Source organism: Carcharhinus amblyrhynchos, chromosome 9, assembly GCF_965287045.1.
Source record: "Carcharhinus amblyrhynchos chromosome 9, sCarAmb.v2.hapA, whole genome shotgun sequence".
Taxonomy (NCBI): Eukaryota; Metazoa; Chordata; class Chondrichthyes; order Carcharhiniformes; family Carcharhinidae; genus Carcharhinus; species Carcharhinus amblyrhynchos.
Window position 1 is genome coordinate 49,882,789 of NC_137332.1, and position 13,229 is coordinate 49,896,017.

The 13,229-nt window shown below is 42.2% G+C and overlaps 1 protein-coding gene across 6 annotated transcripts in view; it reads right to left on the minus strand.

Moving 5' to 3' along the window:
* sgip1a (SH3GL interacting endocytic adaptor 1a) overlaps positions 1 to 13,229 on the minus strand; it is a 194,875-nt gene that overhangs the window by 125,628 nt on the left and 56,018 nt on the right. For all 6 annotated transcript variants that reach the window (XM_080195591.1, XM_080195594.1, XM_080195595.1 and 3 more), the window contains one exon: positions 12,053 to 12,116. In XM_080195591.1, coding sequence (XP_080051717.1) covers positions 12,053 to 12,116 — 64 coding nt within the window. The remainder of the gene's footprint in view (positions 1 to 12,052; positions 12,117 to 13,229) is intronic.

The window sequence follows — 13,229 nt, forward strand, 5'->3', positions numbered from 1 at the left end:
GGCCATGTTTTCTGATGTAATCAGCCTTGCACTGGAAATGGGTGCGGGGCTGATTACTGTATTTAAATTTCAAGTTCAATATGATTAGTGAGCCCAGGACTCCGCTAGCGCTTCCCTCTGTCCCCACCAGCAGAAGTCCCAACAGCGGGGGAACCCATCAATAAGGGTCAGGTGTGATCAGCCTGCTGGTCAGCCATAAGAGTGGAAGGGTTGGTTTTGGAAGCCAGAGATTGGGAGAAAGGGACCAGCAGGAGAAGGAGACCTGTGATGGGGAGAAGAAGGCCAGCAATCAGGAGGCTGGTGATGGAGGAGGGGAAGAGGGCCGTGTGCATGTGCAGAGCTTCCCACTGACAGTTCAGCGCATGCACAGCGGCCTGTTGTGCACTCTGCTGCTGGCTTCTCCAGCAGGATGAGGCCCTGTCTCCCCCTTACTGGCGTGAATCCATCTGAGGCATTCTATGGAGCACAGAATGCCAGAGATTCACAAAACGAAGTATGCCCAAAAAAATAGGCAGAATAATCTCCCACCTGTTGGCACTAAGTTTTTGGGAAGAATCCTGGCCCTGGTATCAACTCAATCTGTAAACCTGTATGATTATTAAAATACAATAGCTGAACATTTCACACTCATCCAGATTTAGTTTCAAGGTTATTTTTGAGTTCAGTATTTTTTGTTATTTTGCTGGATTACACGCTTTCATCAATTATTGTAGGCCAATTTAACAAATTGCCTCCCCAAGTATATTCCTATACAGAAATATGGGCTATATTTATAAATATAAAGAGATACGTGTATATAAAAGGTAAAGTCGGCATAGTACCAGATGACCATATTGCTCTGCCCCTTGAGGAGGAGGCCAGATTGGTGATGATTTAATCTGAGGGTCACCAGACCTCAGACGAGGCAGGAATTGAACCTGTGCTGTTGACATTGCTCTGTGTCACAAACCAGCTGTTTAGCCAACTGACCTAACCAACCTCCAAGATGCATGTGTATTGCTGAGATGAGTTCAGGCTGAAAGAAACAATCCCAGGACTGACATGGAGGAATGAGCCATTGTTTGTAGACTCAAATCTTGAAGAATGTGAGGAAGTCTAAGTGACACATTCGGACAAAATCTAGTCAGAATCTCACCAGAGGTCAACTCCATTTCCCAACCCATTATGCCCTCTCCCCCACCTCCAAAACTAATAGATCTTCCATCGGATGAAGAGCTGGGAAAGGGATAATAATTGTCATCCCTTTATTGAGCCAGGTGTAAAGCGAAGGGACCTGAGGGACAATTCAGATGGAGTTTTCCAGGAACTTGCTGATACAAGAGCAAAGGCATACAGACCTGGCTGTACTCCACTGACGTTTAAATAACGAAGCATTGTAACACCTTAATCTGTATTTTCAGTTATTGCTTTTTCTATATTAATTCTGTATTTTAATGAGCAGTTCTTTGGTTTCATATTTGACATTTACCCCCATCCTTGACTACTTCTGGTTTTAATGACATTGTGAATCCTCCTGAATTAAAGATTATCCATGCTAGATATTTTAGATTTTTAAATGAATTAGGGAAATCAGCCAGCCAGGATATCATTGGCTATGATGTTCCTGTCTGTAACTGCACCAGTGCCCGTGTTAATATTACATTAAATTGGCCTCTGAACTCACTCTGACAAGGGGAACAAAATACTTAATACAGAAGAATCATAACTAAAGAATCAGAGGTGGCACAGTTGGCTCAGTGGTTGGCACAGCTGCCTCACTGGCAGTGACCCAGGTTCAATTTCTGCCTTGGATCATTGTCTGTGCAGAGCCTACATGTTCTCCCCGTGTCTGTGTGGTTTCCTCCGGGTGTTCTGATTTCCTCCCACTGTCTGAAAGGTATGCTGGTTAGGTGCACTGGCCATGCTAAATTCTCCTCCATGGCCCCCAAAAAGCATCAGAGTATGACGACTAAAGGTTTTTCCCAATGACTTCATTGCAGTGTTAATATAAACCTACTTGTAAGACTAACAAATGAACTTTAGCTTTAAAGACCACAACAGCCGATATCAAGTACTTTTGCAACCCTAAAGCTCAGCACTGAAACAAAAAGGGCTGCAGCTAGTCAATCCAAGCAATCATTGTTCAAAGTTTTTTCAAGTTGGAGCATTGCACTACCAAAACCAGCAAACACATGAAAAGCCTTTTTCTTCAAAAGAATGTCAGCACTATCTTGAACTTCAGCAACTGTTAAAGCTGAAACTACACTAAACCATGAAGCATAAATCCAATCTTTCAGCAGGATTGCAAATAGATGGAAAAGTGCATTTGGAATTTAGAAGTTAAACAAAAGAAATGCAAGGAACAGGAACCTGAGCATTATATGACATACTTCCACTCACATCTGGAGCTAATATAGTAATAGGGATGAAGTTAAAAATCCAATCAAAATAAAACTCTACCTCATTGAACTCAAGCACTGATTAATTTGTATTAACTTTACAGAATAAATACTGTTAGATGCTGAATACCCATCTTATCATCATCTCAGGTGCAGACAGGCAACTCCTAACCAGAACTAGTCTGTTCTGTTTTGTTATTCAATTGAGAAATGTGAATGGTCAAGGCCCATTCTAAGGGGCATAGAGTTAAACATTTGTAAGAGAGAAGATAAGGTACATCATTGCAGGTGTAGGCTTGGGTTTCAAAAGCCTGCATGTTGAGGAGGGTAGATTATGGGAATATCCTTTATTAAATATTGTTAAGGTTTATTTTATTAAATGTGCACAAATAGTCTCAGAAGTATTCATCAGCAGACAATGAAACAGCAATACCTTGGTAGCCAATCATAGTACACATGGTTTGTATTTGTAATGATTTAACTCTACAGCCACATATTACTCATTGATTGGGCCTAACCTTTGCAGTCAAAGGGCGGATTTTACCCGTGGGCACTTGTGATAAAATGCAATAGTAGATCAGCCGTTAGGTTAGACATCCAGCCAGACCTTCCTTCCCATTGAAGTCAGGGAAGACAGTCAATCTACTACCACCTCTTGCTTGCCGCCACCACTGAAACGTAAAAATCAGGCCTCAAGTCTGTTTTTGAACTGAAAAGCAAGATTGAATGGTGATGTTCAGGAGCATAAGAACATAAGAAATGGGAGCAGGAGTAGGCCATCTAGCCCTTCGAGCCTGCCCCGCCATTCAATAAGATCATGGCTGATCTGTCATGGCTCAGTTCCACTTTCCCGCCCTCTCCCCATAACCCTTAATCCCCTCTCTTATCAAAAACCCATCAACCCGTGTCTTAAAAATATTTAGCGAGGCAGCCTCCACCACTTCAACGGGCAGAGAATTCCAGAGATTCACCACCCTTTGAGTGAAGAAGTTCCTCCTCAACTCTGTTCTAAACCACCCCCCCTTTATCTTGAGGCTATGCCCCCTAGTCCTACTGTCCTTTCTGAGCGGGAAGAGTCTCTCCATCTCTATCCTATCCATCCCATTCATCATCTTATATGTCTCAATGAGATCTCCCCTCATTCTTCTAAACTCTAACGAGTACAAGCCTAGTTTATTCAGCCTCTCCTCATAGCTCAACCCCCTCAACTCCGGTATCAGCCTAGTAAACCTCCTCTGCACTCCCTCCAAGGCCAAAATATCCTTGCGTGAGTACGGCGGCCAAAACTGCACACAGTACTCCAGCTGCGGCCTCACCAATGCCTTATACAGCCGCAGCAAGACCTCCCTACTTTTACATTCAATCCCCCTCGCTATGAAGGCCAGCATCCCATTTGCCTTCCTGACCACCTGCTGCACCTGCAAGCTGGGTTTTTGCGACTCATGCACAAGGACCCCGAGGTCCCTCTGCACCGTCGCCTGCTGCAGTTTTTCGCCACGTAAGTAATAGTCCTTCCTACCATTATTCCTACCAAAGTGGACCACCTCGCACTTGCCAACATTAAATTCCATTTGCCATTTCCTGGCCCATTCGCCCAGCCTATCTAGATCCTTCTGTAGACTCTCACCACCCTCCGCGCAATTTGCCGTTCCCCCAATCTTGGTGTCATCAGCAAATTTCGACACCATACACTCGGTTCCCTCCTCCAGATCATCTATATAAATGGTAAACAGCTGAGGCCCCAGCACCGACCCCTGGGGCACTCCACTAGTCACCAACCGCCAATCCGAATAGCACCCATTAACCCCCACTCTCTGCCTCCTATTTGACAACCAATCCTCTATCCACGCTAACACCCTACCCCCAACTCCATGCCCCCTTACCTTCTGCAATAACCTCTTGTGAGGCACCTTGTCAAACGCCCTCTGAAATTCAAGAAAGACCACATCCACCGGCTCTCCTCTATCCACCGCCCTAGACACATCCTCATAGAACTCCAATAAATTTGTCAGACACGACTTCCCCTTAACGAAACCGTGCTGCGTCTGCTCTATCAAGCAATTCATAACCGTGGTTAGATGGAGTAAAAAAATCTCAACATCATGAGACAAAATCATGAAAGATTCTATAACCCCACGTAATAAAAACAGAATCTGATTCATTTAATTAACATTAAACAAATAATACTCATTATGAATAGCTGGACTTATAGACTCCGATTCCTGATTAAATTCCTAAATCCTATGCCATAAAAATTACAATTTAACTTTTTGGTCACAATAATAATATGGATTGGTTAAAAATTGGAAATGATTATTAAATACTTCTTAAAAGGGCATCTTCTCTCAGACCATAAGACACAGGAGCAGCATTAGGCCACTCGGCCCATTGAGTCTGCTCCGCCATTCAATCATGGTTTACATTTTTCTTGTCTCCAATCTTCTGCCTTTTCCCCATAAAACCTGATCCCCTTATTAATCAAGAACCTATCTATCTCTGTCTTAAAGACACTCAATGACCTGGCCTTCACAGCCTTCTGCAGCAAGAAGTTCCACAGATTCACCACTCTGGCTGAAGAAATTCTTCCTCATCTCTGTTTTAAAGGATCATCCCTTTAGCCTGAAGTTGTGCCCTCTGGTTCTAGTACTGACTTTCATTTGGATTTGGTCCTTCTTCTAGGTTCTTCATGTGAAAAAGGTTGTTGACCCAGGAAAGATAACATTTGGTTCCTCTCTACTGGGAGTGCCAGTCGCTGAATATTACAATGATTACACTGTCATGGGTAATGTAATGGTAGGTTAAATTTCACAATTTCTTTGGCCAGTGATGAAGAGTTGCAAAGGACACTTAGGACTCATAAATAGGTTTGATATTCATCTTTTTGAGTAATGATCTATTATTTACTTTGTGCAAGTATAAGATGCTTTTGTTTGAAATAAGAACTTCATTTTAATATTCTGCTTCCACATTTTCTTGTCAAATGTATGCAGACTGACACACTCATTTTGGACTGACTGGAAGTTTAGAAAGGACATTTAACTTTTGCATTCTGGTATCCATGGAAGTGTGCTATATCTTTGGCTTTGATGGTGATTTTTTGGGAATAGGCATTCCAATAGTTTGTGCACTTGTTTTATTTGAAGGATAAAGAAAAGTACTAAAGAATGGATGACAGAAACCTGCCCTTACTTCCACAGCTATGTCTTTAGACCCAGACACGGAAATGCCTGAAAATGTTGGGGAAGCTTCTGCAGAATTGTACCATCTGTTCCACACTGAACCGCAAACAACCTCCATCTCAGGGAGGGTACTGCCAATGACAGTGAATATCATCACCGTCTTCCACTTCCTAACTTCAGACTATTCCAAGCTAGCACAAGGTACAACTGAAACATACGTCACTCTGTAATTCACATGGTGGCTAATGAATTATTCACAATCTCTCACATTTTCCATGAAAAACTCAGCAACAGAATCAAGGGACAGTGGAACTATTTTCACATTATGGAATTCTTCAAAGTTCAGGATCTTGTTGATGGCATCCATATGGATCTATGCATCCATTCAAAATGACACAGTCTTCACAAACAGCAAGTGATGTGACTCCAAAAATATCAAGGTAGTCACTGAACATCAGATCAATCTTATACCATTGAATTAAGCTCCACAGGCAGCAGTCAGGTTAGCTTTCATTTAAAGGCATTTCTCAGTACAAAAAATTTATTGATGGAGAAAGAAGACTGCAAGAATGATTCCCAAGAAACCTGTGCCACTCTCTTCACCTTGGCTCCTGAAACATCCATTAACAGCAGCCAATTCAAAATGCAATGAGACACGTACAGGCAACAGGGATCACTGCCCTCTAGATAGCTTGTAGCAGCATTCCATATCTCCTGAAAGATCACCAATTAATTTACAATGCAGCCCTATCAATGTCTACAAGATTATAGTAAGTTGTTGCATGCTGCACACCCAGAGAAGCAAAGCCATGAAGCAGAAGAAGTTTCTATCCACAGCCAAAAGCAGAACCGATGGTGATGACCCTTGATAGACAAAATCCTCATCCGATCAGGCCCATAACGCTGAGAAACCCTTTGAGTGAAGTAATTTCTCCTCAGCTCTGTCCCAAATTATTGCCCCTATATCCTGAGTCTGCATACCCGTGTTTAAGATTCCCTAACCATCAGAAAAGAATCTTGCAACATCTGCCCTATCAAGTCCCTTTAAATTTTGTAAGTTACAATGAAATTACCTCTCAACCTTCTAAACTCCGGTTTACTCAGCATCACAGGAAAACCCGCTCAGCCCAGGGACCACTTTAGTGCACCTTCGCTGTACTGCCTTTCCACCATGGTGAAGAACTTCAGACTTCCCTACACTATAATGTCACCTTGTTGCCACTCATTTAACCTGCCTATATCTCTTTGCAGCTTCTATGTCCTCCCCACTTTTTACCTTCCCACCTAGCTATAGATCATCAGTGAACTTAGATTCATTACTTTCTGCCTCTTCACCTAAGTCGTTAATATAGATTGTAAGTAGTTGAGGCCCCAGCACTATCCCTTATAACACTCCATTATTCACTGCCCGCCAACTTGAAATTGTCCCATTTATGCCAACTCTCTGCTTCCTGTCTATTAACAGATCCTCTCTCCATGCTAATATATTACCCCAACTCCAAGGGGAGAGTGTGAGGATGCCTCTGAATGGGTGTGGGGCAGAGCCTGTAAAGGGAGATGGGACTGTTGCCATTGAAGGGGGTGGGAAAGGAGCGTCTTGGAGGAGGGTTCCCCAATCTCCCCAGCAGTGGGGCAGAAACCCGATCTCTGTGGGGGATGGTCCTATATGGGGGCAGTCAGTAAACAGGCATTAAGACTCTAGTCACACCGAGGAGCCAAATGGCCTGCCCCTAATTCTTATGCATTTAACTGCAGCATGTGGTATTTAAGGAGAGCATCAAAATACTGGACAATCATATCTGCACTAAGCCTCTACATCTTGAAGAACTTCTGCTCAAGAGTTATAATTGAGGCAAAGTCTAAGGTGGAGACATTGTGGAGTAATAGGGAGAAGGAGAGTTACCTGAACACTTTGATCCAGGTGGCAGTCACACTCCTTAGATTAGGAAATGGCACAGGTTTGATTAGTGGTCAGGGACATGATGATGCGTCTGTGGGTCAGTGATGTGAAACCCAGAATGTAAAGGAGGAGGAACCTCAATCTTTGTCCTTAACCAACAGGTACATGGGGCAGAATTTTATGATCCCTGCCAACAAGTTTACAGGCAATAGGGAGCAAATGAAACTTTCCAAGTGGCCTTTCCAGTGCCATCTCAGCCCCTCCCCCCCAAACTGTTCACTTTTTGGGGGGGAGGGAATTGGATGGGAGCTGGGCCTAAGGCCCATTATCTCGATTGATGCCCCCCCCACCCCCCAAGTAGCCAAATATTTGTTTTTATTCTTTGATGGGATATGGGCATCATTAGGATGGCCAACATTTGTTGCCCATCCCCAATTGCCCTCAAGGTGATGGTGAGTCACATACTTGAGTGGTTGCAGTCCATGGTGCAGGTACACTTATAGTGCTGTTAGAATCACAGACTTATTATAGTACAGAAGGAGGGGGCCAAATGGACCTTAGTGTCTATGCAGCTTTCCAAGTCAATAATTTACCAAGTGCCACTCCCCTGTCTTCTCTTCATAGCCCTGCATGTTCTGCTTTTCAGACAATGATCCAATGCCCTTTCGATTCCTCACCTGAACCTGCCACCAGCACACTGTCAGTGCATTCCAGGTTTTAACCATTTGCTGGGTTTTTGTTTCCTCATGTCTCTATTGCTTCTTTGGCTAATTAGCTTAAACCAATGTCCTCTGGTTCTTGACCCTTCCATCAGTGAGATCAGTTTTTCCCGATCTCCTCTGTCCAGGCCCTTCATGATTTTAAATACCTCTTTTCAAGCCTTCTCTCCACCTTCTCCTCTAAGGAAAACAAGCTCAACTGCCACAATCCATCTGAAGCTCCTCATTCCTGGAATCATTCTTATGAATCTTGTCCGCACTCTCTCCAATCCATCTTTTCTAAAGTGGAGCACCCAGAATTAGATGCAATATTCCAGCTGAGGCCAAACCAGTGTTCTAAACAAGTTTGGCGTAAATTCCTTGCTTTTGTGTTCTATGCCTCTGTTCATGAAGCCAATAATGCTGTATGCCAATGCTTCCCAAACATTTTCCTGATGTTATCCTACTTTAACCCTATATTAATGCCACTAATTTCATACGGCCCCAGAGTGAAAATTTTGAGGGTATGAGGAGTTGGGAGGAGGAACGTCAAATGTTTCAGCTGTTAGGTAGGGGAGGCTTCAGTTGTTGCATGGAGGAAGAGGGGGTGGTGCTTTAGTTAGTTAGAGGGGTTGGAGGTGCAGGGCAACAGGGGTTGTGTACTCACAAGCACCTACCTACTCATAGGCATTTTTTGCAGCAGTAATCAGTCCTCAGAGTTCAGCCAATAGGCTACACCACCAACAAAAATAAACAAGGATTTAAAGGGACTACACAACTGCTAGAAATCAGTCTAAGCTCCATGGCCTCCATTGCTGCCTCTAAACTTCCAACCACAATGTCCCACCTCACAACCCCACTGGAATCATGCACCAGAGTTTGGCAAGTCTGACCGTATACTTTATTAACCATTCTCTCAACCTATCTCATCACACTCAATGATTAGTGGACATGTACAGCTAGGGATCTCTGCTCCTGCATCCCTTTCAGAATTGGACCATTTATTTTATGTCATCTCTCCACATTCTTCCAAACAAAATGAATCACTTCACTGTTCTCTGCTTTGAATTTCGTCAGACACTTGTCCATTCATTCCACCAACTTCATTACATCCCTTTGAAGTTCTACGCTGTCTTCCTCACAGTTCACAATGCTTCCAAGTTTAGTGTTATCTGCAAATTTTAAAATGATGCCTGGTATACTAAGTACTAAGGTCATTAACATATAATAGGAAAAATAATGGTTCCAATGCAGACACTTCTCTCTCCGCAGATGCTGCCAGATCAGCTGAACTTTTCCAGCACTTTTTGTTTTATTTAAGATTTCCAACATCCACAGTATTGTGCTTTTATTCCAACACTCACCTCTAGGAACTCCACGACAAACCCTCCCCACCTCCAGAAAGCATCCATTAACGACAACTGTTACCTGCCACTCAACCAATTTTGTGTCCACATTACTACAGCTCCTTGATTCCATGAGCTATAGGTTTTTCCACAGGCCTGCTGTGTTGTATATTATCAAATGCCTTTTGGAAGTCGATGTACACCATATCAACAGCATTACCCTCTTCAACTTTCATAATTACATAGAACAAAGAACAGGCCCTTCAGCTCACCAAGCCTGCACCAATTCCTAACCCTTATTTACACCCATCACTTATTGCCCACATGTGGTTTCTATCCCTCTGATCATTTCCCATTCATGTGTCTATCAAGATACGCCTTGAAAATTGACCATGTGCCTGCTTTCGCCACTTCCATTTGTAGTGCGTTCCAGGCACCCTCCACGCATAATTCCCCTAAACTTTCCCTATCCAACCTTGAACCCGTGTCTTCTTGCAGTTGACCTTTCTGCCTTGGGAAAAAGTCTCTGGCTATCTACTCTCTCTTTGCCTCTCATAATTTTGTAGGTTTTGTGTCAGGTCACCTCACAGCCTCCATCTTTCCAGTGAAAACAATCCAGGTTTATCCAACCTCGCCTCGTATCTAAAACTCTCTAGACCAGGCAACCAGGGTAAACCTTCTTTACACTCTGTCTGAAGCATTCATGTCCTTTTGGTAGTGTGGCAACCAAAGCTGCACACAATGTTCCAAATGTGGCCTAATAAAAGTTTTATAGAGCAAAAATTCCAGCAAGTTAGTTTTATACATGTTAAATTCATGCTGGCTTTGCTTAATTAACACACATTTACCAAGTACAATTAACCTGCATGGAATTATCAATTCTAGAAGCTTCCCCACCACTGAAGATCAACAGACTAGCCTTTAGTTGCTGGGCTTGTCTTTATAACTTTTTAAAACAATTCTTTAGTCCTTTCGCATCACCTTTGATTCTAATATGGTGAGTGCTTCAGCAATTTCCACTTTCACTTCCTTCAGGATCCTTGGATAATCTCACTTGGCTCTCGGGCTTTATCAACTTTAACTTTAGAAAGCCTATCAAATACCACCTCCATCAATTTTAGACTCTTCAGCCTGTATTGGCACCAGCAATGGTGAGATTAGGCCCTTTAGTGGCAGCAAGGAGGGAATGTCATGGACCATCCTGCCATGGACTGAATTGGGGTGGAGACAGGACCCTGCTTCCATCCACCACTCCTCCTGCCTGATTACATGTCCCACCACCACTATACTTGCAATGGGGGAGAGCAGAAGATTCTAGCCATCAACTCTGCTTCACGCTCCACACATGCTGCCAGACTGGCAGAGAATTTTGAGTATTTTCTGTTTTCATTTCAGAAGGCAGTTAGGAGTCAACTATACTGATGTGGATTTGGAGACACATGTAAGCCAATCTGATGGCCAATTTCCTTCCTTAAAATATACCAGTGAACCAAATGGGTTTTTATGACAATATCTTACCACATCATGGTAATACAGCCCTGTTCACACTGGGGAAAGTTTAAAACATCTCCTTGTCTGTGAGACCTAAAAAAAACCAACCAGGATCTTGGATTCATATCACACTATATGTAACCCCCATGACTTGCCTGGGCTTGCAAAATCTCACTAACTGCCCTGACAATTCACACCTCTTCAACCCTCTCTCCACTCACATTGTCTACACCTGTAAAGATTTGATTACCTGTTCAGACTCACATTCCAATCGTTATCTTGTAACTGAGTTTGTGTCCATATATGCCCTATTTGTGAAACAAATCCTGAACTCACCTGATGAAGAAGCAGCATTCTGAAAGCTTGTGCTATCAAGTAAACCTGTTGGACTTTAACCTGGTGTTGTAAGACTACTTGCTGTATCTAAAAAAACCTCTGGGAGTCAACACACCTCAAAGTTGCATGGCATGGAACAACAACTCATGAAATTGATCTTTCTATTTGTCCAAGATCACACAGCAATTAATTGATGACAGAACCACTCATGTCATGGGAAAAACCTATTTTCTGCATCTTAATTAAATTGAATAACAAAGTGGGATAAATTGTCCCAACATCACTGTAAAAAGCTAGTTACATAACCTGACCATTGACAGCCTGAGGCAGACATGTGTAAATATGATTCTCTTGTGACAACATAGATTTTAGTTCCAGTAAGCACATTAACAACAGCAACAATTTCTATTTTCCTGGCACTTACAATGTTAAAAAATTGAGAGGAACTGCCGACAAATACCAAACTCATTCACAAACCAAGGTGGAACTTTATGTTCGTAAAGAATCAAAATCTGCAACTAGGTTACATCTAGTCACGACAACATAAGGAAAGGTGACTTAGACAATGTTAAGTGTACAGATGTCTCCCTTTACGACATTTCATACATATTAGACTGACTGGAACAATTGTCCACCAACAGATAGAGCCAACAGCAGCATTCGATTAGCGCACAATTCATCAAGTAAATCTTGCAGAAGAAAATTACTCAAACTGAACACTTACGTCGAATCAGTGTCTTTTTCTTTCTTCCGTATACCAAAAGCCTTTCTTGTACGCTTTTTCAATCCTGTCCAGATAAAAAATAAAATTTTTTAGTTTGAGATTAAAAATCAATCAAATATCATAACCACTTGGAAGTAGAACTCTGTACCAATCGGCTCAAGAACAGCTTCTTCCCTACTGCCATCAGATTTTTGAATGGACCTACCTTGTATTAAGTTGATCTTTCTCTGCACCCTAGCCATGACTGTAACACTACATTCTGCACTCTCCCCTTTCCTTCTTTATATATGGTATGCTTTGTCTGTTTAGCATGCAAGAAACAATACTTTGCACTATATACTAATACATGTGACAATATGAATGTTTGAAAAATCAACAGGAATGTGCTTTTTCAATCAAAATAAAAGAGCAGCATCTCTGTGAGAAGGCGCTTCAGATGCTTATGGTCCAGTTCATTGATCAGGCACATTATAGGTTTGAGTGCTGGATGCAAATTCTGAAGAGTCTGTTTAAAAATAGTGCATCCATAAAAATATTTAAATGATAACCCATGTGTGGAAATCAAAAAGAATAAACTGTTTCTCTCTACAATTGTTTCTCTCACGGAGGCAGTATCATTTTTTTGCAGCCAGAAACTCCACTCCCATCTACAATCTTATCAATCTATTTGGCTGTGACAGACCATCACTGCCAAGTTCAATAAGTTCTCATCTGATGTCCACGCATGCTCACTGGAGAATGATAAAGAATAGAAAACCTCACAATTTCATGCATAAGGTTTCATTTAAAGAGGGATCGAATTCAAAAGTAGAGAAGTTACGTTAAACCTGTATTGAACCTTGATTAGACCAGATTTAAGACTACTGTGTACAGTTTTGGTTGCTATTTCCTATGAAGGATGTAGAGCTACTGGAGATAACATGGAGAAGCTTTACAAGGATAATGGTAGAAATGCATGGCCAGCCATATCAGGAAAAGATTGACAGGTTGCTCTCTTTTCTCTTGAAAAAAGATCAAGGGGTGTTTTTAAAATTATGAAAGATTTTGATAGTGTGGATACAGAGAGAATGCTTCCTCTTGTGGGAAAGAGAATAACTAGAGGTCATCAGTGTAACATAGTCACCGAGAAATCCAACAGGGAATTCAGAGTGACAAGATGTGGAACTTGCTATCACAG